A 27819-nucleotide genomic window follows, 5' to 3' on the forward strand; every position below is an offset into this window, starting at 1 on the left:
GCAATGAGCTCAGGGTGGGTTGGCAGTGGGGAGGGGCTGGCGTGAGCGGGCTGATGTGTTTATCCGGTTTTCTGGGTGGGCGGTCAAAGCGCACGCGTAAGGGTGAAAGGCGGTGGAGCTGGGTAGTGGAGTGCGCATGCGCAGAGCGAGCCGGTAACTCTGGGAGGGCGTGGAGGGGGCTCTTAGAGGAGAAGCAGGGGAAAAGGGAAGCGAAGGGAAAGCAAAGGGCGGGGGGGAGGGGTGAGAGTGTGGTCTGCGCATGCGTGCGAGCGCTAGCGACGACGGCGGCGGGGGAGTCTCGGGGATGACAGTGGCTTTGCCCGTTGGGGTAACGGTCGTCGTCGCCGGCAGGGTCTGAGGCGCCGCACAGCCCGCGGGATACATTAAGGCCGCAGCAGCCCGGGCCCTACCGAGCTAGAGTGGCGCGTGGAGTCGGGGTGAGGGCGGCGAGGCACGGGGGGAGGGGCCTGCGGCGGGGCCTTGCTGTGTGTGCTGGGCGGCGGCGGGGCCTGTCGGTGTGAGCGCTCGCCTCAGCCTGTGCCGCGGCCGGGTGGGCGCCGTGGGCGGCGGCGACCGTGGTGCTTGGCGGAGGAGGCGTCCGTGTGTGCCGCGCGGAGAAGATGGCCGGGCAGTGAGGGGGCGGCGCTTGCGCCTGGTGACCTCGGAGTAAGCGACTGAGGAGCTAGGGCCGCTGCCGCGGCCCGGCCGGGCCTGCTCCCCGCCCTCTCCCGCCGCCGCCGCCGCCGCCGCCGGCCCGCGCACTTCCTCCCCGGCCCTCCCCTCTCGGGCGGGGGCCTCTCCTGTCCGCTTCGCCACCTCAGGGAACTGCCGGGCTGTAATCGCCGGGGCGGAGAACCAGGCGTGTCCGATATGGAGAGAGCGGCGGCGGCCTCCGCCAGCCGCAGCAGCCACGTTCGCCGCCGCCGCGGCTCGGTGCACTAGATCGAGGAATCCGACGACCTCACCGCAGTCCTTGCCGTCGCCGCTGCCTCCGCGCCGGGCGCTGTGATGGAGTAAGGGCCCTGCAGCCCGTGAGAAGCGTGCCCGCCCCTGCACCGGGCCGGGGCCTGCTCCCGCGACCGCCCAGCTCGACCACAGGAGGTGCCTTCGCGTCCCGAGATGCAGCTCGAACGCAGGCCGCCCGCCGAGCCGCGGGGCTAGACTGAGCGCCGAAGCCGCCGCGTTCTGCGCCCCGCGGCCGCTCGGGACAAACTCGAACGCTGGTTTCTCTCTCTTTTTTTTTTTTCCCCTTGGTCTGCAAATCTCAGGGACGGAGGAGGGGCGCCAAGGCCCCATGTGTGGGAGGACTGCTACGGCTCTACAAACTTGTACGGATTTTGGTTACAACTTTGGCCAGTGGTTCTCCCCCGATTTCCTCCGAATTGTTGCAAATTCGCCATTGTTTCCTGGCTGCTTACAAAGTTGGATCCGGAATTTCTTTTCAACCGAGAGCCAACAGTGTCGAAGTGTCTGCAATGAACCCCGTGAATGCTACTGCTCTCTACATTTCCGCGAGCCGCCTAGTGCTCAACTACGACCCCGGAGACCCCAAGGCGTTTACAGAGATTAACAGGCTCTTGCCTTACTTCCGACAGTCCCTCTCGTGCTGCGTTTGCGGTGAGACGCTTTTTATTGTTCCCCTTTCAGTGCTTGTTTTAAAAAAAACTCAGGGCGATGGTAGCAGAAACGGTTTGACGGAGGGGTAGTTTGTATTAAACTTTTATTATTTGTGCGGTAGTTTGCGGTCTTTAGTTTTGAAACTCGGCAGAGGACTTTTTTCCGGCATTTCAGAAAGACAGAGCCCTTCCAAACCGCTCTGTACAGCGGCCTCGTTCAAAACTCTTAAATTCGTCTTGAGTCATTTCTGGTGTTTTTTTTTTTTTTAAAGAGGTGAACTATGCATCTGTGTTGCTGTCCCTCTTCTTTTTTTTTTTTTTTTAAAGCTTTTGATACCAAAGCTGACTTAATACCTACCTTGTTTAAACGTGGTTAAACCTGGTTAAAACACCTACATGTGGCGTGTTTGCATTTCCCCAAACGTGTTGTGTGTGGGTGGTGGTATAGCCGGTGAAGTCGCTGCAGAACTTTTTCCCCCGGTTTCTTCTAGTGCTTTGACAGTTTGACGATAAACAGTGAGCCAGGGCAGACTGATGGTTCAGTGTATTTTAGCTGGTGGGATTTTTTACAGGATTACGTTTTTTGGTGGTTTTACTATATTGTGGCCTGGTAGAGGGTTATTTTCGGTGTTTTTGTTCAAGAGGTGTTACTTTGTGCTGGGCAGGATATTTTCAAGTTATTTTTGAGAGATGAAGATATGCTAAATTGTCTAATAAATCCATGTCTCAAAAGTGATAATAATTTGTGATTATTATCTCAGTGATTAATTGTATGCGTATAATAATAATTTATTTTTGAAAAAACTTAGACTGAAAACATTAACATAAAGGAAAGGGTAACTGGCAAAACCAAAACAGTAATACTCCACTTCATATTCTTACTTCGCCAAAACTTTTGAGGTTTTGTTGGTCCACTTACTTGTTTAGTCAGAATTTGAGAAATTCAGGCATTTCAGCTTTATCTTAAGAGAAATTTTGCGACTGTAGTGGCTGAAGGGAGAAATGGTATTCATTTGAGATTCTTTCAGCATTTTCCGTATAGCTTTGGGGCAAAGCCCTGAGGGGTACAGAAGAGGTGAAGAGTGTTTTTTTTGCACATCGTGTTCTTAATCTCATAAACATTTAAGTAACTCTTACAAGCGATTAAGTGCTACACTGACTGGTAACTGACACTTAACACCTTTATAGAGAAGCAGTTGCCCTGGTAAATCACTTAATTGCCCTGGGCCTCAGTTTCTTAACATGTAAAATGAGAGCTTTGGGCTAGATTCAAAGCTTCTTTTCCGCTTACATTTTACAAATATAGTATAAGAATTTGCTTAGTTTCAGGGAACTCCGCCACCCCACTCTCACTTTTTTTTTTAATGGAGTGCTTTTTTTTTTTAATGTCTTCATAGCTTTTGATAGTTTGTGGAATGAGGAGATGGGGCTACTATAACTTCTTTCAATACAAACCTTTCTTTTGGTGGGGGAATTGCTACTGTGGTGATGTAGAGGGCATAGACCAGCCCATCCTGGCCTGCTAGAACTGCAGTAGAGAGTGATGTCAGTATCCAGGTAACACTTGAAGATCTGGTAGTTCTGCTTTTTACATGGTGGATGGGACTTAGCTCTCAAAGAGGGAAATGGTAGTTTTGCAGATGCTTGGAATTTTAAGTTATCAGTAGCTTCAGGACAGTTGTGGTCTAATTGAACATTTTCCAAGAATCTAACCTGCATTTTAAAAACTGATATTAAAGATAAAGCTACATTAGAAAGTCCAACTGTAGCTTTTTTTTTTTTTTTTTTTTAAATCAGTGTTGACAACTCAAAGGAATTTTTGTGACATTGGGGCTTTTAATTATTCCTTCTTGTTCAAGCCTCTCTTCCCCACCATCCTATGCAAAAGATTTATGGGTTCTACTTCTCCCTTATAATTGAGTAGCTGGCATAAAATTTCAGCAATATGGATGTAGGTTCAGTTTTTTCCCCTCATCTCTTTGGACATAAGTCTGTGGTTATGAAGAGATGGGGGAGAAAACCCAGTTATTTGAATTCAGATCCAACAGTTTTCATCTTTGTGTCAGATACTGTCCTGGACTCTTTTTCCTAGCTGGAAAGCATAAACTCCTTCCAGTTAATAGGGCATGTGCAGTCTTATTTCGTTAGGATAATAGATATGTAAAAGTTAAGTTTTAATCCTATCTTGGCACTGTAAATAGGGAGTTTGTTTCAACAGGTCCTCCAGTGTCTGACCCAAACCTCCCGTTTCAGCTTTGTATTTAACTGCCCTCTTAATTTCTAATAATTTCTCAGCTTCAGTCAGTTTGATATTTTTGTCTTTTTGAACATACATGCCTTATGTCTTCCTTCTCTTTTCCCCACCTTTGCTCTTTGAAGTTCCTTCTGCCTAAAATATATTCTTTCTGTGTATGGTCTAACTCATCAACTCCCTCCCTCCCTCAGTGAATTCTTTGTTCTGTCACAGGTGCTTTTAACTCTTTCAAATTATTCTATCTTAGGGAAAATACTATTTTTTTGTACATTTCTGTGTTCCTTCTGCCTCATTCTCTCCTGTTCAGTGAATAGCATGTAGGTGTTTATGACAGACTCAGAGAAAGAAAGTGAGAGGAGGTGAGGGAGGGAAAAAGGGTCTGTGAACTTTGCAGTTAGGTACAAATCTTAACTTTTCTACTTTCTGTCTAGGCAAGTTACTTTAACTTTTTGCCTAAATTTCTTGTATCCACAAAAGGGGATAATATCTTCTTTAAGTTTGTTTTTCCAAATTTGTGTTTTATGTGAGTTTATTTTTAAGTGGGAAAAACCTTTTGAACCCTTGAGAACAAGTCTGTGGACTTTGTGCCACCCTTGCGCAGAGATGGAGAAAGGTAGGGGGAAGTGAGAGAAGAGATTGAACTGTCCGGTCAAATATTGTCAAACCTAGATTATTCACTGGAACTACAGGTTTTGTTATCATTGTTCTTTGAAATGTTAATTAGCTGATTATCACTGCTTGTTTTTCAGTTGCTTTGTATGTTTAAACTTTCTGAAGTTTCTGGTGAATGGGATAGCAATGCTCCAGAGAGTTATTGTACTTTCTAGGCCACAGAAACAGTGACCAAGACAGTATTACTGTGGGTACTATTTCTGTGTCAGTTCTTTCTCCTTGTTCTTAACGTTGGACTTGCTTTATTTTTATCACGAAGTATGTAGAATGAATTTTCTTTTGATGGCATGAAACTCAATAAATTCTGCCCTAGGGATTTTAAGTTTTTTATTAAGCTTTTATATCCTCAAATGACATAACAAGTTTGATATGTAGAATCAAATACTGTTAGAACTGGAAGGACATGTTAAGTGGAAAAATAGTATTCTCTGAGATATTTGGAGTCCTGTAAATTAATCATGGTCAAATCTCAGGGACATGAATATTTCCCTGATTTTTTTTTTCTTTCTTTTTTTTTGTGGTACGCGGGCCTCTCACTGTTGTGGTCTCTCCGGTTGCGGAGCACAGGCTCCGGACACGCAGGCTCGGCGGCCATGGCTCACGGGCCCAGCCGCTCCACGGCACGTGGGATCTTCCCGGACCGGGGCACTAACCCGTGTCCCCTGCATCGGCAGGTGGACTCTCAACCACTGCGCCACCAGGGAAGCCCCTCCCTGATGTTTTAAATTCTAGAAACAAAGTGGTTTTGGCTTTTACTGAAGAGTTGTGGAACTTTTGGATATCCAGTTTCTTATTTATAAAATAGGAAAGAGCTGGAGAATAGTGTTTCCCACTGACCTAAGCTGACCAAGTTTTTGTTTTGAATGTTAAGGACTTAAAAAAGCAAATCCTGACATCTTTTCTTACTACTGCTACTCTCACATTCCACTACAAGGTACGTGGTTCCCTGAGGGTGAGAGTCTTGCTGGTCTTGTTCACTGTTGTAGCCCTGCACTTGACAGTTCCTGGCTGAACAAGCATTGTTGAATGGACGAAGCTGCCGATAAAAAGAGCAAGGTTCCAAGTAGGAAGGATGTGCTCTCAGAATAAAGTATATGCCTTAAAATTAAATAGATTTAGCTTTATGAAAGACTACTTTCATTTTCCTTATTTTTCTCATTTTGGCATTGTTTGTGGGCCCACTTTGGAATTAGTGCAGTAGATTATCTCAAGAATCTCTTCCAGTTCTGGAGTTCTGATTCTTTTAGCAGAAATACTTTGTTTTTGACTGAGCAAACAATTTATAAATAGCAAGAATCTTCTAAAATGAAATTTGAACATTTAGCGTGATTTATTTTAAACCACATACCTTTTAGAGGCTAAATTAAAAGGCCATTTGTTTAATCGTACGTTAAGCGTTATACTAATGTTTTACATTTATATTCTTCTCAAGTGTGAGTTCATTTGATACTTAAGATTTTATTTTTCTTGTACTTAAAATCACTATAATTAAATTTTTTATTGTAGTAAGCATATAATGTAAAATTTACCATCTTAACCATTTTTAAGTGTACAGTTCAGTAGTGTTGAGTATATTTACATTATTGTGAAACAGGTTTCCAGAACTTTTTTTTTTTTTTTTTTTTTGCGGTACGCGGGCCTCTCACTGTTGTGTCTTCTCCTGTTGCGGAGCGCAGGCTCCGGACACGCAGGCTCAGTGGCCATGGCTCACGGGCACAGCCGCTCCGCGGCATGTGGGATCCTCCTAGACCGAGGCACGAACCCGTGTCCCCTGCATCGGCAGGCGGACTCTCAACCACTGCGCCAGCAGGGAAGCCCCTCCAGAACTTTTTGATCTTGTAAATCTGAAACTCTGTACCCAACAAGCAACCACCATTTTCTTCCTTCCCCCCAACCCCTTGTAACCACCATTCTGTTTTCTGCCTCTATGAATTTGACTATTGTAGATTCCTCATATAAGTAGAATCATGCAATACTTGTCTTTGTTGACTAGCTTATTTCAGCATAATGTTTTAAAGGTTCATCCGTGTTGTAGAATGAGACAGGATTTCTTTCCTATTTAAGGCTGAATAATATTCTATTGTATGTATACACTATGCTTAGTTTATTCATTCATCCAACGTTGGACATTTGAGTTGCTTCCACCTCTTGGCTGTTGTGAATAGTGTTAAGAACATGGGTGTGTAAACACTCTTTGAGACCCTGCTTTCAGTTCTTTTGAATATAAACCCAGAAGTAGGATTGCAGGACTGTGTGGTATTTCTATTTTTATTGTTTGAGGAACTCCATACTGTTTTCCATAGTGGTTGCACCGTTTTACAATCCTACCAGCAGAACCAGGTCTCCAGTTAGTTTTTCCATATCTTTGCCAACACTTGTGTTTCCTCTTTCGGTTTTTGTTATTGGGGTGTGTGTGTGTTTGTTTGTTTTTTGGATAGTAGCCATCCTAATGGGTGTGAGATGATATCTCATCGTGGTTTTGATTTTAATTTCTCTAATGATTAGTGATGTTGGTGATCTTTGCATATGCTTTTTTTTTTTTTACATCTTTATTGGAGTATAATTGCTTTACAATGCTGTGTTATAACATTTTGAATTACGGTTTTCTCAGGGTATATGCCCAGTAGTGGGATTGCTGGGTCATATAGTAGTTCTATTTGTAGTTTTTTAAGGAACCTCCATACTGTTCTCCATAGTGACTGTACCAATTCACATTCCCACCAACAGTGCAAGAGTGTTCCCTTTTCTCCACGCCCTCTCCAGCATTTATTGTTTCTAGATTTTTTGATGATGGCCATTCTGACTGGTGTGAGGTGATACCTCATTGTAGTTTTGATTTGCATTTCTCTAATGATTAATGATGTTGAGCATTCTTTCTTGTGTTTGTTGGCAATCTGTATATCTTCTTTGGAGAAATGTCTATTTAGGTCTTCTGCCCATTTTTGGATTGGGTTGTTTGTTTTTTTGTTATTGAGCTGCATGAGCTGCTTGTAAATTTTGGAGATTAATCCTTTGTCAGTTGCTTCATTTGCAAATATTTTCTCCCATTTGTGAGGGTTGTCTTTTCATCTTGTTTATGGTTTCCTTTGCTGTGCAAAAGCTTTGAAGTTTCATTAGGTCCCATTTGTTTATTTTTGTTTTTATTTCCATTTCTCTAGGAGGTGGGTCAAAAAGGATCTTGCTATGATTTATGTCATAGAGTGTTCTGCCTATGTTTTCCTCTAAGAGTTTGATAGTTTCTGGCCTTACATTTAGGTCTTTAATCCATTTTGAGCTTATTTTTGTGTATGGTGTTAGGGAGTGATCTAATCTCATACTTTTACATGTACCTGTCCAGTTTTCCCAGCACCACTTATTGAACAGGCTGTCCTTTCTCCACTGTACATTCCTGCCTCCTTTATCAAAGATAAGGTGACCATATGTGCATAGGTTTATCTCTGGGCTTTCTATCCTGTTCCGTTGATCTATCTTTCTGTTTTTGTGCCAGTACCATACTGTCTTGATTACTATAGCTTTGTAGTATAGTCTGAAGTCAGGGAGCCTGATTCCTCCAGCTCCGTTATTCGTTCTCAAGATTGCTTTGGCTATTCGGGGTCTTCTGTGTTTCCATACAAATTGTGAAATTTTTTGCTCTAGTTCTGTGAAAAATGCCAGTGGTAGTTTGATAGGGATTGTGTTGAATCTGTAGATTGCTTTGGGTAGTAGAGTCATTTTCACAATGTTGATTCTTCCAATCCAAGAACATGGTATATCTCTCCATCTATTTGTATCATCCTTAATTTCTTTCATCAGTGTCTTATAATTTTCTGCATACAGGTCTTTTGTCTCCTTAGGTAGGTTTATTCCTAGATATTTTATTCTTTTTGTTGCAGTGGTAAATGGGAGTGTTTTCTTGATTTCACTTTCAGATTTTCATCATTAAAGCTTAGGAATGCCAGAGATTTCTGTGCATTAGTTTTGTATCCTGCTACTTTACCAAATTCATTGATTAGCTCTAGTAGTTTTCTGGTAGCATCTTTAGGATTCTCTGTATAGAGTATCATGTCATCTGCAAACAGTGACAGCTTTACTTCTTCTTTTCTGATTTGGATTCCTTTTATTTCCTTTTCTTGTCTGATTGCTGTGGCTAAAACTTCCAAAACTATGTTGAATAAGAGTGGTGAGTGTGGGCAACCTTGTCTTGTTCCTGATCTTAGTGGAAATGCTTTCAGTTTTTCACCACTGAGGACGATGTTGGCTGTGGGTTTGTCATATATGGCCTTCATTATGTTGAGGAAAGTTCCTTCTATGCCTACTTTCTGTCGGGTTTTTATCATAAATGGGTGTTGAATTTTGTCGAAAGCTTTCTCTGCATCTATTGAGATGACCATGTGGTTTTTCTCCTTCAGTTTGTTAATATGGTGTATCACATTGATTGATTTGCGTATATTGAAGAATCCTTGCATTCCTGGAATAAACCCCACTTGACCATGGTGTATGATCCTTTTAATGTGCTGTTGGATTCTGTTTGCTAGTATTTTGTTGAGGATTTTTGCATCTCTGTTCATCAGTGCTATTGGCCTGTAGTTTTCTTTCTTTGTGACATCCTTGTCTGATTTTGGTATCAGGGTGATGGTGGCCTCGTAGAATGAGTTTCAGAGTGTTCCTCCCTCTGCTGTATTTTGGAAGAATTTGAGAAGGATAGGTGTTAGCTCTTCTCTAAATGTTTGATAGAATTTGCCTGTGAAGCCATCTGGTCCTGGGCTTTTTGTTTGTTGGAAGATTTTTAATCACAGTTTCCATTTCAGTGCTTGTGATTTGTCTGTTCATATTTTCTATTTCTTCCTGATTCAGTCTTGGCAGGTTGTGCATTTCTAAGAATTTGTCCATTTCTTCCAGGTTGTCCATTTTATTGGCATGGAGTTGCTTGTAGTAATCTCTCATGATCTTTTGTATTTCTGCAGTGTCAGTTGTTACTTCTCTTTTTTCATTTCTAATTCTATTGATTTGAGTCTTCTCCCTTTTTTTCTTGATGAGTCTGGCTAATGGTTTATCAATTTTGTATATCTTCTCAAAGAACCAGCTTCTAATTTTATTGACCTTTGCTATCATTTCCTTCATTTCTTTTTCATTTATTTCTCATCTGATCTTTATGATTTCTTTCCTTCTGCTAACTTTGGGGTTTTTTTGTTCTTCTCTCTCTAATTGCTTTAGGTGCAAGGTTAGGTTGTTTATTCGAGATGTTTCCTGTTTCTTAAAGTAGGATTGTATTGCTGTAAACTTCCCTCTTAGAACTGCTTTTGCTGCATCCCATAGGTTCTGGGTCGTCGTGTCGCCATTGTCATTTGTTTCTAGGTATTTTTTGATTTTCTCTTTGATTTCTTCAGTGATCACTTCGTTATTAAGTAGTGTATTGTTTAGCTTCCATGTGTTTGTATTTATGAGAGATCTTTTCCTATAATTGATATCTAGTCTCATAGCGTTGTGGTCGGAAAAGATACTTGATACAATTTCAGTTTTCTTAAATTTACCAAGGCTTGATTTGTGACCCAAGATATGATCTATCCTGGAGAATGTTCCATGAGCACTTGAGAAAACTGTGTATTCTGTTGTTTTTGGATGGAATGTCCTATAAATATCAAGTCCATCTTGTTTAATGTATCACTTAAAGCGTGTTTCCTTATATATTTTCATTTGGGATGATCTGTTCATTGGTGAAAGTGGGGTGTTAAAGTCCCCTAATATGAATGTGTTACTGTCGATTTCCCCTTTTATGGCTGCTAGTATTTGCCGTATGTATTGAGGTGCTCCTATGTTGCGTGCATAAATATTTACAATTCTTATATCTTCTTCTTGGATTGATCCCTTGATCATTATGTAGTGTCCTTTTTTGTCTCTTGTAATAGTCTTTATTTTAAAGTCTATTTTGTCTGATATGAGAATTGCTACTCCAGCTTTCTTTTGGTTTCCATTTGCATGGAATATCTTTTCCATCCTCTTACTTTCAGTCTGTATGTGTCTCTAGGTCTCAAGTGGGTCTCTTGTAGACAGCATATATATATATGTGTGTATATATATATATATATATATACACACACATATATATATATATATATATGTCTTGTTTTTGTATCCATTCAGCCAGTCTGTGTCTTTCGGTCGGAGCATTTAACCCATTTACATTTAAGGTAATATTCGATATGTATGTTCCTATTTCCATTTTTTAAATTGTGTTGGGTTTGTTATTATAGGTGTTTTTCTTCTCTTGTGTTTCTTGCCTAGAGAAGGTCCTTTAGCATTTGTTGTAAAGCTGGTTTGGTGGTGCTGAACTCTCTCAGCTTTTGCTTGTCTGTGAAGTTGTTAATTTCTCCATCAAATCTGAATGAGATCCTTGCTGGGTAGAGTAATCTTGGTTGTAGGTTTTTCTCCTTCGTCACTTTAAATATGTCCTGCCAGTCCCTTCTGGCTTGCAGAGTTTCTGCTGAAAGATCAGCTGTTAACCTTATGGGGATTCCCTTGTGTGTTATTTGTTGTTTTTCCCTTGCTGCTTTTAATATGTTTTCTTTGTATTTAATTTTTGACAGTTTGATGAGTATGTGTCTTGGCATGTTTCTCCTTGGATTTATCCTGTATGGGACTCTCTGTGCTTCCTGGACTTGATTAACTATTTCCTTTCCCATATTAGGGAAGTTTTCAACTATAATCTCTTCAAATATTTTCTCAGTCCCTTTCTTTTTCTCTTCTTCTTCTGGAACCCCTATAATTCGAATGTTGGTGTGTTTAATGTTGTCCCAGAGGTCTCTGAGACTGTCCTCAGTTCTTTTCATTCTTTTTTCTTTATTCTGCTCTGCAGTAGTTATTTCCACTATTTTATCTTCCAGGTCACTTATCCGTTCTTCTGTCTCAGTTATTCTGCTATTGATCCCTTCTAGAGAATTTTTAATTTCATTTATTGTGTCGTTCATCATTGCTTGTTTTATCTTTAGTTCTTCTAGTTCCTTGTTAAATGTTTCTTGCATTTTGTTTATTCTATTTCCAAGATTTTGGATCATCTTTACTATCATTCTGAATTCTTTTTCAGGTACTACCTATTTCCTCTTCATTTGTTAGGTCTGGTGGGTTTTTACCTTGCTCCTTCATCTGCTGTGTGTTTTTCTGTCTTCTCATTTTGCTTATCTTACTGTGTTTGGGGTCTCCTTTTTGCAGGCTGTAGGTTTGTAGTTCCCGTTGTTTTTGGTGTCTTTCCCCAGTGGCTAAAGTTGGTTCAGTGGGTTATGTAGGCTTCCTGGTGGAGGGGACTAGTGCCTGTGTTCTGGTGGATGAGGCTGGATCTTGTCTTTCTGGTGGGCAGGTCCACGTCTGGTGGTGTGTTTTGGGGTGTCTGTGGACTTATTATGATTTTAGGCAGCCTCTCTGCTAATGGGTGGGGTTGTGTTCCTGTCTTGCTAGTTGTTTGGCATAGGTTGTCCAGCACTGTAGCTTGCTGGTTGTTGAGTGAAGCTGGGTGTTGAGATGGAGATCTCTGGGAGATTTTCGCCGTTTGATATTACGTGGAGCTGGGAGGTCTCTTGTGGACCAGTGTCCTGAAGTTGGCCCTCCCACCTCAGAGGCACAGCCCTGACTCCTGGCTGCAGCACCAAGAGCCTTTCATCCACAGGGCTCAGAATAAAAGGGAGAAAAAGTAGAAAGAAGGAAAGGAAGAGAATAAAATAAAATTAAGTAAGGTAAAATAAAGTTATTAAAATAAAAAAGTAATTGTTAAGAAAAATTTTTTTTAAGAAAATGGACAGATAGAACCCTAGGACAAATGTTGAGAGCAAAGCTATACAGACAAAATCTCATACAGAAGCATACACATACCCACTCACAAAAAGAGGAAAAGGGGAAAAAATAATAAATCTTGCTCTCAAAGTCCACCTCCTCAATTTGGGATGATTCGTTGTCTCTTCAGGTATTCCACAGATGCAGGTACATCAAGTTGATTGTGGAGATTTAATCTGCTGCTCCTGAGGCTGCTGGGAGAGATTTCCGATTCTCTTCTTTGTTCGCAGAGCTCCCGGTGTTCAGCTTTGGATTTGGCCCCACCTCTGCGTGTAGGTCATGGGAGGGCATCCTTTCTTCGTTCAGACAGGATGGGGTTAAAGGAGCAGCTGATTCGAGGGCTGTGGCTCACTCTGTCCGGGGGGAGGGAAGGGTACGGAGTGTGGGCCGGGCCTGCGGCGCAGAGGCCGGCGTGACGTTGCACCAGCCCAAGGCGCGTCGTGTGTTCTCCCGGGCAAGTTGTCCCTGGATCCCGGGACCCTGGCAGTGGTGGGCTGCACAGGCTACCCGGACGGGAGGTGTGGAGAGTGACCTGTGCTCGCACACAGGCTTCTTGGTGGCGGCAGCAGCAGCCTTAGCGTCTCATGCCAGTCTCTGGGGTCCGCGCTCTTAGCCATGCCTCGCGCCCGTCTCTGGAGCTACTTTAAGCAGCGCTCTTAATCCCCTCTCCTCTCACTTCTCGCACCAGGAAGCAAAGGGGGAAGAAAAAGTTTCTTACCTCTTCGGCAGGTCCAGACTTTTTTCGGGACTCCCTCCCGGCTAGGGGTGGTGCACTAACCCCTTCAGGCTGTGTTCAGGCCGCCAGTCCTCTCCCTGTGCTCCGACCCACAGCCCGAGCCTCAGCTCCCAGAGCAGACAAGCCTTTCAGGCTGGTGAGTGCTGGTCAGCACCGATCCTCTGTGTGGGAATCTCTCCGCATTGTCCTCCGCACCCCTGTTGCTGCGCTCTCCTCCGCAGCGCCGAAGCTCCCCCACCTCTGCCACCCACAGTCTCCGCCCGCGAAGGGGCTTCTAGTGTGTGGAAACCTTTCCTCCTTCACGGCTCCCTGCCACTGGTGCAGGTCCCATCCCTATTCTTTTGTCTCTGTTTATTCTTTTTTCTTTTGCCCTACCCAGGTATGTGGGGAGTTTCTTGCGTTTTGGGAGGTCTGAGGTCTTCTGCCAGCGTTCAGTAGGTGTTCTGTAGGAGTTGTTCCACGTGTAGATGTATTTCTGATGTATCTGTGGGGAAGAAGGTGATCTCCGCGTTTAACTCTTCTGCCATCTTCCCCCTCTCTCCTGCATATGCTTCTTGGCTTTTTGTATATCATCTTTGGAGAATCATTATCATTTTTTTATCTTGAAAAAAATTTTGTTTTTTGCTCACAAAATCTTTATTAATCACTGTGGTGTTCTCAGTGCTGGAATAAAAAGATGAATTAAGACACATGGCCCCTACCCATATGTTGCTCGTGTTATGGGGAAGACATAAGTAAACCAGCAATTATTGTGTGTTAGAGGCACTTATGTTATTACCAATATTGATGTAATATTAACTTACTCGTAAGTTAAGTTTGTCACATGTGTAAAAATTTCAGAAATTAACAGTAAGTGAGATTTTCCCCTCACGTAACTTTTTTGAATAACTGTTTGGGTCAAAGTTTGGGCAACCCTCACTGGGGTTAAAGCAGTTTGGTTTACCAGTTTTTTCTTGGGACTTAAGTTTACCTGTTCTCTCTGATCTGGGAAGAATTCTTTAGGGAACATTTATCTAGTAGGTTGGTTAAGGAAGAACAATATTTAGTACTGTGTTCTGGCAGCTACTTTTTTTATGTCAGATATATTAATTTAACTGTTGGTTTCTTTTCCTAAGAAAAATCTCCTTTTCACAATTTGGTGAAAAGCTAGGTGCTTGAGCTAGGCCAGGAGGAATGGTAAAAAGTGAACATTTTCAGCAAGACTTGAGGGAGAGAACATTGGCTTGTTGAGGCTGCAGAAAATCAAGTTTATCTCTAATGAAGAGAGTCCATTCTTGCCCTATAGTGGTAACTCGGGGCCTTTTTACAGGGAACCTTGATGCCAGGCTAAGGAATTTGACATTTACCTCGTAGACCTGTTCTTTTTCAAAGTGTGCTCTATAGCTCACCTAAATCAAACCTAAAGGGATTGTTAAAATTCAGATTCCCAATTATCATATCAGGCTGATTGAATTGGAATCTCTGTGGGCAGGGCCTTGTAATGTGCATTTTATGCCCCCCCCCGCTCCCCTCCCCCCTGTCCTGATATGGGTAGGGGAATTTGCAAATCCCTGTTGTGTTTGAGAAATATTTTAAGTAAGAGAGTGATGTTATATATAGATTTTGTATTAAAAAAGGTTAGTTTTGGGATAGAATATAGGATTGATTATTGGAATGTGGTGAAACCCAGTTAGGAAGGATATCAGATGTATCCATATTATAGAGGCCGGAATAATGGTGGTAGTGAAAAGGAAACAACATAAGATAACGCAAAGGGAAAATTTTGTCCTCTTTATGGTTATCATAACAGCTTAATTTTTTGGTACACTGTATTACAATTTGTCTTTGGTTAGGCGTATTTCACTATGAATAGATTAAATATTTTCTATCCTTAAATTTATATACATGTCTAGTACAGTGCTTTCACAGGGTATATACTTGACAGAAAGTACTGAATTGTATGGAAGATCTGATAAAACCTGGCTTATCAGGTGCTTGGGAGAGGATTCAATTAAGAGAGAAAATAGACCGGATCTAGTGTGGGCCTGAGGAGAATGAAGAGAAGGATGAGACAGTGTTTAGTAATTTGATGGTGCCTGGGAGTTGGGATTAGTGAGGAAATGTTATTGGAAATATGTTTAGGAAAGGCTAAAATCTAAAAACTTTAATTTTGTGCCCCTTCCTGGAAACCTTGATTTTAAAATCACAGGATATACTGTTTGATATAGTAAAACAAACAACATATTTTTTGAGTCTTGGGGTTGTGGTTTTCATTCTTTCAAATTAATTTGAACATTTAGTCCTCCTCCTGTGTTTGCACTCCTTGTTTTCATTGCATTGATAGCATACTATCACTAATTGGTTAATGCCTTATTGTATTAGCTTCTCAGTTGACACCTTCCCTCAGAGTCCACCTGGCTACATTTTAATGTATGATTTAATCTGTTTTTGTGAGGTCTGATTAAATTTTATCTTTTAATTTAAAAGGTGGTATTTCAGAATCTTTATTTTAATTTATATTTTTCTCTTTGTCCATCACCTTTGACTTTATTTCTTAACTGTTTAGTTTCTGTTATTGGCTTTCCTCTTTTAAAGATTTCTTTTTGTTGTTCCCATGTTAGGAAATTAATTCAGATAATTTTTTTCACCTTAATTAGTGTATGTCTGACCATTTTCCTCATCTTTTCCTTTTTCTGACTTCGTAATATTTTAACAGAATTATTCTAGTTCATTGCCTTTCTGTTCAGAAATGTTGAATCTTTGCAGATTTGGAATATCTGCCTATCTCAACCTGTATTTAATCTAGTTTTATAGCCAGCATATATTTTGTGTTTTGAATTTAGTTTGTCTTATCAGTTAGCATTTGTCTATTTTTATTGTTACAAACCACAAAAAATGTGCACTTAAAATGTTGTCTGGCGTCAAATTTGGAAATAACTTAGGTTTTCTGGCAAAGTCAAGTAGTTTTAAAATTCTTTTTGCAATAATTAAAGGCATACCTAGGGACTTCCCTGGTGGTCCAGTGGTTAAGACTCGTGCACTTCCATTGCAGGGTGTGTGGGTTTGATCCCTGGTTGGGGAACTAAGATCCTGCATGTGCAGGTGGGCGGTCCGGGGTATAGCTTTTGACCTCCTCTCAATCCTGCTAAATGCCATTCCCTTGAAGTTTAAATCTCTGTCTGCTGTTCTGAAATTTGGGACTCTGGCCATATATAATATGGGATTCTAGGGTTAGAAGGGAGCATTCCAATTCAGATATCCTTGTGTTGGATTTCTGAATCCCCTCTACAGTTAATCAGTTGGTTGTCCAGCTTGTGAGTGAATTTATTCAGGATGTGACATAGGATATGATTGGCATAGTCTATCCACCAGAAGCTGTGAGCTGTTTCAGGGATCCTTTTATAGCGTCATTGAGCTTGCCAGCTCAATTTTTACATATGTTTTACAAGGAAGGTATTACTAGATTATTCTTCATGATGAGAATTTATAAAGCTTTAGACAGAAAGCACCATAAATCATACAGTCATTTCTTCACATCAAATAACGCTTTCTGTAATATTCTTGAAAGTTCACCTAAGCCTTTTCCTGAATACCTCTGGGGTAGGGAGCTAAATTTTACTCTGCAAAATAGCCCTATCTATTTTTAACTGTAGAATTCTAATGTCGTTGGGATCTTGAATTATTTTATGAGACCTTACCTGTATAAGAATCAGCGTTAATTTATCTTGTTTGCAGTCAGAATAGTTATTGGTTCACAGTGTTTATGGTCAATTAAAACATTTTCATAAGTTGGTTGATGGTGTTGTTTAGATCTTCTGTGTCATTACTGATTTTCTATTTTCATGTTTTGAGAGATGTTGAAATCTCTAACTGTAATTATGGATTTATCAGTTTCTCTTCGGAATTTCTATCACTTTTTGCTTCATGTATTTTGAAGTTCTGTTTTTAGGTGCATAAAATAATTCTGAACATATGGAATATAGTGAGAATGTATAATGTAATAGTCACATAGTTAATTTTTACTGTTCTGTTGTAATCCTGTAGAAGTTTTGTTGCTCTTTGGTTTTTCTTCTCTGCGTGGGTCATATTTTCCTACTTTTTTGCATACCGAGTTAATTTTGATTGGATGCTAGATATTGTGAATGGTACCTTGTTGGTAAAATTTTAACCTTGTGGGTGGGTATTTTTGTACTATAAATATTCTTGAGCTTTGTTCTTGGAATTTGGTTAAGTTACTTGCAGATAGTTTGATCCTTGATCCTTTCAAGGCTTGTTTTTAAGTGTTTTTTTAGGTGGAACCAGAGCAGCCTTTAGGGGCTAATTTTTCTGCATTACTTGAGGCAAGAACCTTTTGACTACTCTATCTGATGCCTCATGAATTAATGAGGTTTCACACACTAGGTGGTGGGAATAGGAATTGTTCTGCTGCCTTTGAGTTATAGGGATTGTTTTTTTTGTTCCTTTCTGGGGATTCTTTCTCCATCCTGGGGTAATTTCCTTATAAACATGTGCTGATCATTCAGTACTCAGCTGAAGATTTGAAAGAGACCATCTATAAATACAGTGTTCTTTCTCTTTGCGGCTCTGTCATCTCTAGTACTCTGCCCTGAGAAGTCCAGCTGCCTTGTCTTCGCAACTCTGTCTTCTCAACTCCGGGAGACTACTGGGCTTTGTCTTGGTTCTCCCTCCTTGTGCTGTGGCCTGAAGATTGTCTCCAGACAGCAAGCTGGGGCAATTGTAGGGCTTAGCTCATTTGTTCCTCCATGCACGGATTACTGATGTGTGGTGTCTGTTGCCCAGTATATCTGAAAACCATTGTTTTGTCCAGTTTTTGTTTCAGTTGGGAGAGTAAGTCTCCCAACTGAAACAAAAATGAAACAAAATATAATTATTCCATTTCGTCTGGAAGCAGAATCAGATTATATTCTAAACCTACACTGTCCTATATAGCAGCCACTTAGCTGTTGTGACAATTTTAAAAAGTTCTTTAGTTATACTGAGCTACTTCTTTAAGTGCTCAGTAGCCACATGTGGGTAATAGCTACCTTACTGTAGATGTAAAAGATTTCCATCATTGCATAAAAAAGTTCTACTGGACAGTGCTATAACAACTAAAGAACTTAGATTTGTTCCTGAAACCTGTGGGAGCATTGAAAGATGCCTTCAGTGTTTGCATCTGAGGTTTTGATTTTAAAACATTGAGCTGGATAGGGTTATGAACAGATCACTGGAGCTCACCACTATAGACTTGAAAAACAACTCCCCCAAATCAGTTTTAGTGAATTGGGTTCAAGAAGGTGTTCCATAGTGTTCATGTAGTAAAAGGTTTCCGTTATTTAAAAAACAGAAGATAATTTAACTATTTTTCTTCCTCTAAAGTGAGGCAATTTGAGATGTCACATGACTACTGGACCAAATCACATGCCATACCAGTTAATAATTCTGCCAAATCCTTTCTGCCGTGAGGGTTTTAAGTCGTTTTAATACTCAGTCACGTATTTTATTAATTCTTAGTCGTATTGTCTTAGTTTTCTCAATTCTTCATATATCCATTCAATGGATCATTGGTTGGGGACAAGAAACATTAAGAAAATTAGGTTGCTATTGAAATACTAGGTAATGAGGAACATAAAAATACTAATGATTCCAAATATCTGGTTCATGATTATTATTATTCTTCTGTGTAAATTGTCTTTGTTCTCTTAATATTCTCCATATCCACAAGGTGTAGGTAATTATCCAAAAAGCAGTGTTAGCAGGAGAATACATAGTGATATACAGTATGGCCTTTTATTTTTAGAGAATAAAGACTAACTACACTTGCTGTGTGTTATTTGAAGTGTTTGCAAATACCAGTCTAAAGCCACCCTTAGTTTATCATTTAGTAACAGAACACTAAAAATTTTTTTTTTTGTAAAAGATACAAGAATTACAAATAACCAAGTCACATTTACAGCTTTGTCCTTGCATAATATATTCAATTTTAGCCTATGTTTTTAACATTCATGAGTTTATAAACAAGAGAGGTCATTTAAAAATAGATATATTGCCAAAATGCGTTTATTACATTATTTAAATAAAGCAAGATGTAGCCCTTGTTAGTGGGAAGTCAAAATTTCTTTGTTTTATTAAAATGAACTTTATAGTATAATCTTTGATAATACGTTTATTTTAAAAATTTCTTGAAATCTTTTAATCACATTTCTTACTTAACTGATTAGAAAAATGTCCCAGTTTTGGCTTCCCTGGTGGTGCAGTGGTTGAGAGAGTCCGCCTGCCGATGCAGGGGACACGGGTTCGTGCCCTGGTCCGGGAAGATCCCACATGCCGCGGAGCGGCTAGGCCGTGAGCCATGGCTGCTGAGCCTGCGCGTCCGGAGCCTGTGCTCCGCAACGGGAGAGCCCACAACAGTGAGAGGCCTGCGTACCGCAAAAAAAAAAAAAGTCCCAGTTCATCAAGGCAAAAAAGGTTAAAGTATCTTTAATCCCAGTTGTGGATCAGAATTTGTTGGGAAGCTTTTTAAAAATACACATTCCTGGGCAGTATCTGCAGTTATTGAGTCAGTCTGAAGCAGGCCATCTAGGTGATTCTAATACTAATCCATGGATAACAGTAGTGCTGTCTTTGAATACTCCTTATGTGAGGTTTATAGGTGTACTTAAACGAAAAAACATGTGCCAATAAATTTAAGTAATGCTGTGTTAAGCAAGTTTCTTGACATTGGTAGTTTTCAGTTTTAAGACACTAATGTAAATTTGGGGATGACTCTCCAGGAGGATATTAAAGCAAACCTGTTAATGCATTCTGGTACAGTGGAACACCAGTTTGGGAAATTTGGAACTAGCTTAATATTGATTTATTCAATTAACGTTTGTTGTTGAGCTGAGAATCGATTTAATTGTGCCTAATTGACTAGCCTGTTTTATCGTATTGGTAATAATTTAACGAGAGACCGTCATGGCTTTGCTAAAATATGAAAATAACAGAATATTACAGAAGTGCTCTGTAACCACAAAACACTCTACAAAATCTCCCCTGCATAATTATTAAGATAAATGGTGTCTGGCATTCTCTTTTAATTCTTACTAGAATGTGAAATGAGGCATGACTTGAGTTTATGAATGTGTTGTGGTTTATATATCATCCATTTAATAATGTACGGTCAGTGTTTGGTTTTTTAGTTATAATAGTACTTGACTGGTGAAGCTTACTTACTTTGTATAAACTGTTGATACATCCAAGAGTATCAGGAAGTATTTTTCATAGTTGTAGGTTGACCAAAGACATAAAAGTTAAACTCTGAAATTTAACCATTCAGATGTGCAGTAAATAGCTTGGCTTGAGTAACGTTCATACTTTTAAAATTGCGATATTTAACAGTCGATTTCCATTTTTCATTTTTCTGCAGACTGGTTGTAATCTTTTTCCCAAACTGGAAACACGGATTTTGTCTTTTTTTTTTCACCACCCACTCCCCTGGTATACATGTTTAGCTATCACTGGTCTCTCAGTATAGTAGTGCTTAGTTATTTAAAGTGATGCAATGACCTTTAAAATAATTACTGGGTCACGTGGTCAAAATACCTCTCTGTGTCACCATTTTTAGTGACCAGAGCATATATATTATAATATTCCCTTATTTTAAAATTAAAATGCACATTTTCCTGTCATACTGCGAAATTATTTGTGCTAGATATTTTAAAGAAAAGTTTACAGGTTTGTGGAATCCAGATGATCAGGGGCTAATAGTGGTTTAGAACATAGCTGCTTGAATATTTAATTAGAGAACTAATAATTTCCTTGAAACTTTAGTTTGTTGTTTGGACCTGTTGATTTTTTGAGGCATGTATTTGCTTTTTGGTTTACTACTAAAATAAATTGTGTTAAAGTATAAAGGAACATATTCTAAAGTGCTGCTTAGTCAAAAATTTAAAAAGAACAGACCTGGGTTAGGAAGCTCTGCCAAGAGGAAAATAGTGCTGTCTTCTTAAGAGGGTTCTCTGATTTCAAATTCATTTCTCTTTGATTTGAGCTTATTCTTTTTTTTTTGAATTTTTTATTTTTTATACAGCAGTTTTTTATTAGTTATATATTTTATGCATATTAGTGTATATATGTCAAACCCAATGAGTAGCATTCATACTCATGAATTTCGCCTAATGAAAAGATTTTTAAGAGGTTTAGACTTCAGCGTATGTCTGCAAAAAAGTATATTGGGCACAGGTTTTGTAAAACTAAAAACAAACTTTAAAAAGGACAGTTTAAATTGTCTAAAACAGTTGATTCATCTATGCCCATTTGCTAAGTGATACATAAGATCTTTTTATGGTATTGTCATTTTTGTTCTTAGCTGAATCCAGATTATTATTCCCATGTGTTTATGTATCTAGGAGATTTCTTACTATTGTTTCAAGACATACTTTACATCTTTAATTTTGAGGTATAATTTTGGTGCTGTAATTCAGTGATGTAAAAAAGGTCCAAGTATCCTTTGTTAAATGCACAGTGCTTGGCATATAGCAGGGCCTCAGAAGTTACTCGTTGAAGTGATTGAGGAAAGAGGAATATTTTCTTAAACGAAGATAGCCTAAACAATTCTTCATTTGGAAAAGTTGGAGAATGGGGATATTTAGATCAATGGATTGGATTATGGAAGGATTATTGTTCAGGCCCTATGTCAGACTTTTGACATCAGTAGAAGTATATTCTCCCAGTCTTTATATGTGCCTTGATAATGCTGTTACAGATTGATTGAATCTAAGCTGAATGGATATGACTCGGAGTCAGCATAGTTACTCTCACACCACAGGAAGAATAAGGTGTATGTATATATTGGGGTTGATCAGTATCAGTTTAATGCTGCTACTACTAATAATGCTTTCTAAAGTGATATCACTTACGAAAACCAACTGTACATATTTTAATTATTTTATACTTAATATTATATATATAACACCCATTTAATATATATATACATATATATACATATATATGTATATATATGCATATATATACATATATATGTATATATATACATATATATATACAGTCTTTAGCTAAGATTTCTCATGCTGTAAATTCATAGACTGATATGCAGGCTGAGGGTTTTTTTGTTGGGCTTTCTTTACAGAGGAGGTAGTACAGTGCTTTATAGCATATATGTTCACTTAAAACATGTAAGATTGACTTTAAAAATTAAGCTTGGTGTGTAGAGAATCCAGGCAGGACTCTTGTAGCTCCAATTTCTATGCAGTAAAGATTTCCTGACTCTCACAAAACTATTATTGGTCATCCATTCTCCCCTTCGTTTCACTCTTCCTGACCCACTCACTATTCGTTACTGCCAGTACCTGTTCTTCTGTCTCCTTCCCCCAAAAGGTTTTACATCTTGTGGTTAGTATGTTGATTTCTGTTATGGTCCAGTTTCAGTGATCATTCTTTTTGATAAGTGAAAAGAAGCTAAAATTGTCTCAGTGGATGCCACGGACTTAGTAGCGGAAGTAGGGATGCTGCTGGTTAAGTAGAAAGAATACTAGATTGGGAATCAATAGACTAAGCTACTATTTCTCATTGCTAGTAACTAGCTATGTAATCTTATGAAAGGCCATCTTGGTTAAAATGAGGCCATGGGACAAGTTTATTTCCAAGGTCACTCCCAACTCTAGTGTGCTTTTTATGATTCATTCATTGTACATTTATTAGTTGCTGGCTTATGTGCCAACACTGGTTTAAGGATACAGAGATAAATAAGTTTCCGGCCTTGAGTGAGACCCAGTGAATGGTGACGATATAATGTGATAAGTGCTATAATAGGAGAATGTGCAAAGTGCTTTTTGAACAAACTTGAGGGCTAGGAATTAAGGAAGGCTTCCTTTCCGAGGTCATATTTGAGTCAATCCTTAAAGAGTAAATAGTTTAGTGAATTCCCTGGTGGCACAGTGGTTTAAGAATCTGCCTGCCAATGCAGGGGACACGGGTTCAAGCCCTGGTCTGGGAAGATCCCACATGCAGCGGAGTCACTAAGCCCGTGCACCACAACTACTGAGCCTGTGCTCTAGAGCCCAGGAGCCACAACTACTGAGCCTGCGTGCCACAACTACTGAAGCCCGCGAGCCTAGAGCCCGTGATCCACAACAAGAGAAGCCACTGCAGTGAGAAGCCCGCATACCGCAATGAAGAGTAGCCCCCATGCACCGCAACTAAAGCCCACGTGCAGCAACGAAGAACCAACGCAGAAAAAAATAAATAAATAAATAAATAAATAGTTTACCATGCAAGGAAGGAAGAAGGACATTCTAGGAAGAGCAGATCACAGAGGAATGAGTAAGCAAGCATTGCTTGTTTTGGAATGGCCAGGTGAGAATGGAGTATGGAGTTTGTGGAGAAAGCTTAATGTTACAAAATTCTGGGGGGAAGGTGGGTGTGGGCTAGATTCTGAAAGGCCGCGTATGTCATTCCAAAGACTTGTGTTTTAGGGACTTCCTTGGTGGTCCAGCAGTTAATACTCTGTGCTCCCAGTGCAGGGGGCCTGGGTTCCATCCTGGTCAGGGAACTAGATCCCGCATGCCACAACTTAAAAAAAAAAAAAGAACCCACACGCTGCAGTGAAGATCCTGCATGCAGCAACTAAGACCTAGCGCAGCCAAATGAATAACTAAATAACTAAATAAATATTTAAAACAAAAAACAAAAAAACGAAAGAATTTGGGTTTTAAAGGCTGCTTGCAGGTTGAAGGTATTTTTTGTTTTTTGGTTTGTTTGGACAGTTTTTAGTTGTACCTTTAGGAAGGGTTTTGAAAAGAAGAAAGATCATCAGACTTGAGAATATTTAAATATGTTAAGTCGGTAAGTTTGAAATTATGAAAATATACAGGGAAGTGGAAATATGCAGGCTTTCATTGGATTTTATTATGAAACTTTTATCGAAAATTTCAGTATACAGGATAGAACTCTAATATATTGATAATACTTATCACCTAAACAGTTAATGGTATTCAAATGCAAGACTTCTGATACATTGTAGATCTTGCCATAAAATCTTAGCATCATCAAATTTTAGAGCTAGAAAGAACTTAGATATTTAGTCACTTTATAGGTTCAAGGAATGGAGGGGTAGTCTTTTTTTTTTTTTTTTTTTTTTTGCGGTACGCGGGCCTCTCACTGTCGTGGCCTCTCCCGTTGCGGAGCACAGGCTCCAGACGCACAGGCTCAGTGACCATGGCTCACGGGCCCAGCCGCTCTGCGGCATATGGGATCTTCCTGGACCAGGGCATGAACCCATGTCCCCTGCATCAGCAGGTGGACTCTCAACCACTGCACCACCAGGGAAGCCCAAGGGCTAGTCATTTTTAAAGGTACATCATCATTATTACATTTTTTTTTACTCATATTCATCAGATTTGGACAGTTAAAATTGCTAATTGTAGTGGATGCTATGTATACACTACCCAAATCCCCACTTCAGGACTGAAGGACTTCATTTTCTTAGTTAGTGGGAGTGTTGCTGGGGTTGTCAGACTTCCCTGGGAATTGCTGTTGGCTGAAGAGAGCCACTCACCCAAGCTCACATCCCCTTCCTTGGAGTAGCCTGCATTCAAAGACTAGTCCATTAAAGACCTGGCTCCCATGTGCCACCATAGGACAACCTTGAAGAGCCCTCCCAGCTTCAGAGCTCCCTGTGGGGTCATCTGAGGCCTTCGTTGTGATACATCCCAGCCTAATTTGTTCTTCTGCCCCTTCCTTCCTCACCTGATAAACTTTCAGCACACTGACCTCTCTCCCAAGAGTTTCACTGCCTAGGAACCTGACTTCCAACAATGATGAACTTTAAAACTTCTTTGATTTGTAACAGATTTGTAAAGTTTAAAGCAGCGGTCTCCAACCCTTTTGGCACCAGGGACCGGCTTCAGGGAGGACAGTTTTTCCACGGTTGGGGGCAGGGGGGAATGGTTCAGATGGTAATGCGAGTGATGGGGAGTGATGGGGAGCGGCAGATGAAGCTTCGTTCGCTCGCTGATCACCTCTTGCTTTGTGGCCAGGTTCCTAGCAGGCTGTGAACCCCTGCTTCAAAGGATTTAACATCTACCAGTTTTTCGTGTTTATGAGAAATATTCAGGTAAATGTTGAAAGAGTCACGTAATAATATAATGAAAGAAAAGGATCAATTTGTATAGTGCCAAACATACAGGAAAAAATTCTTATTAGAAAGAACATGTTTTGTAATGGAACAAAAAGGAACCTTCTCAAACATGTTGAACAAAGATCTTGGCATTTAATTGACCTCTCCCTGCCCAATCATTCATTACTAGTGTTTCTGCAGTTTCATTTTTATCACCTTTTGTAAATTAAAGGCCACCCGCTGCCCGCCCCGCTTTGAGATCAGGCTCACACGTTTTTATTGACTTTTTTTTTTGTTTATTGGCCTTGCCATGTGGCATCTTAGTTCCCTGACCAGGAATTGAACCCATGCCCCCTGCAGTGGAAGCATGGAGTCTTAACCACTGGACCACCAGGGAAGTCCCTTTATTGACTTCTCTTGAGAAAATTTAAAATCTGGACAAAGAATTTTTTTCTTTTTTGGTCATACTGTAGAAAATGGAAACGTATGACGTATATTTGAAACAAATTGAGTCAGATTGAGTCTATAAAAAAAGAGCCTTGCCCTTATGGTGCAGGAGAGATTTGCATAGCAGAAGAATCCAAGACTGCATTTCTGAACAAAATATTTGGAGTTTTTATGTCTGCAACATTTGAGAGTGCCTTTCCAAGACCAAGTGTGCCACTTGTCATCATTCATTGAAATGTTTTGTCATTGCTTAAGTTACTGTCCTCTCTTGGATTCAGGAGTTTCACAGCAATGTGATCTGGCTGGCAACAAAATTCTTTTTGCTGCTAATAAAGCTTTTTTTTTTTCCCCCTCTCTCTTCTTTTTCTGTATTTCTTTCTGTGTGACTGTCTGTATTTAGGTGGTCAGTACAGTTATTTAGGCCATTTGGAAAGGAGTGGCTGATGAAAAGTACATTATCTTATTCAGTAGTGATTGCTGAGGAAATCGGCTTTAGAATCAGTAACATAAGTGAACCTAGAAACTTCTTATTTAAGAATTCTACTTTTTTGAGTATTTTAAGATAACCAGTTAGTACTATTTTTTTAAAGTTCCTTTAGTAATGATTTTAAGAAAATCTCAATGAATATAATTATTATATTTTAGCAAGTGAAATTTTTCATTTTTATTCTTTTCCTCCTTTTGCCTTAGAGCTTTAATATAAGTATCTGGTAACCTTTAATTTTGCTAATCAGTTTTGATGTGGGTCCATTTGTTGGGAAGCAAATTTAAGCTGTGATGGAAAGCATATTTTATTGAGTTAGTATGTAGAAATGTATCTTATATGATATCCCTTCTGTTTCATGTTGCTTACATTATCAGTAAAAGCAGAAAACTGCTTTCTCTCTTTTGTAGGATACCACATATTTGACAGCTGTGGAGTTCTATACTGATTTTTTTCCCTCTTTCCAGATACTTTTCCGTATATACCATATATCTGAGTATCATAAGATTTATTTCTTTCTGTGAATTCCTTGACTGTTTAATACTCTGGTTTCCAAGAATGCTTCTTGGAGAAATGGTATGATTGTTTTAATTATTAACCGTGACCTGCCTGTGCATTTTTTGCTTTCTGATAGTGACGTTAGGATTTGTTTATATGAGACTTGGCTAATTTTCCCTGATCCTGAAGTGTCATCTCATCAACAACAAATGAGGCTTATAAAAAATTACTTGCATTATCTGAGGTTTTTGATTAGGCATTCCTTGTTGCTGTAATAGAAGCATTACCAGGAGAAGGAATTCTGGACGAGTGGTGGTAAATACAGAATGTTTTGATTCTGATCAGTGCTCTTTTTGTGCCTGTTAGAATTATATAATGCTTTTTTTGGTCAAATGACAAAATTAAGCCATTGAGATAGTTTAATTCCTTAAACCATTTTCTACTTTTTTCAGTTTTCATTTTACTGAAATTATTTTCATTGGGATCATTTCTTTTCCATGTAAGCTTTAGAATGAGGAATTGATTTTGTAGTCTCTCTGTTGCTGTTCACATCTAGTTTGTCCCTGTCAGATTTTAACCTTTTGTAGCTTTTGTAGGTTTTATTTTATGATCATTATTATTGCCAGGTCCAGTGTTCACAAGATCGTTTTTTAGTCATTCACTAAGTTTTGCTAAGCATTTTAGCCATTATTGGTTTTATTTTTTCTTGTGTCCTCTCTCCGCACTTCTTAAACTTAATTTCCCCCAGTCATCTGGTCAGGATATTAGTGGGGTTAAACACAATCACTGTACAAAGGAGAATAAAAGATCTTGTTTCAGAAGCAGTTAAGGCATAATTTACTTGGTAGTCTGCATGTCAGCATAACATTTATAGTATGGTCCACTTTTACCAATGGTATTCTGAAGTGAATGAATTACCAGTGGCTTTGTTCGAAGTTGGAATCAGTTATGTATTTAGAAGAGTTTGCCAAAACTAATCATATCTTTGTTTGCTTATACTAAGGAGTTGTGCCTATCCCTTGTATGGAGAAAGGGGCAAGCTGATTTGAGACCTACTTACAGTTTGCTTATTTATTTTGGTGCTGTGGGTCTCTCTTTCAAACTTAGGCTGCTTTGTAATTCTTGATGCTGTCAGTTATTCTTCTCAGGGGTAAGGATAAAGTGCGTGGCAACCAGTCCAAGTGCTACCTTTGGTCTATTAATACTGTAAAGTAG

The 27819-nt window shown here is 39.7% G+C and overlaps 1 protein-coding gene across 1 annotated transcript in view; it reads left to right on the top strand.

The window, feature by feature from the left end:
* The first annotated feature begins 275 nt into the window (after positions 1-275).
* Positions 276-27819, top strand: part of MSL2 (MSL complex subunit 2) — a 37988-nt gene continuing 10444 nt past the window's right edge. Inside the window, exon 1 of the mRNA XM_030873421.3 lies at positions 276-1617. Within this exon, the coding sequence (XP_030729281.1) occupies positions 1476-1617 (142 nt within the window). The 5' untranslated portion in view covers positions 276-1475. The remainder of the gene's footprint in view (positions 1618-27819) is intronic.

Source organism: Globicephala melas, chromosome 4, assembly GCF_963455315.2.
Source record: "Globicephala melas chromosome 4, mGloMel1.2, whole genome shotgun sequence".
In the NCBI taxonomy this organism is placed as follows: domain Eukaryota; kingdom Metazoa; phylum Chordata; class Mammalia; order Artiodactyla; family Delphinidae; genus Globicephala; species Globicephala melas.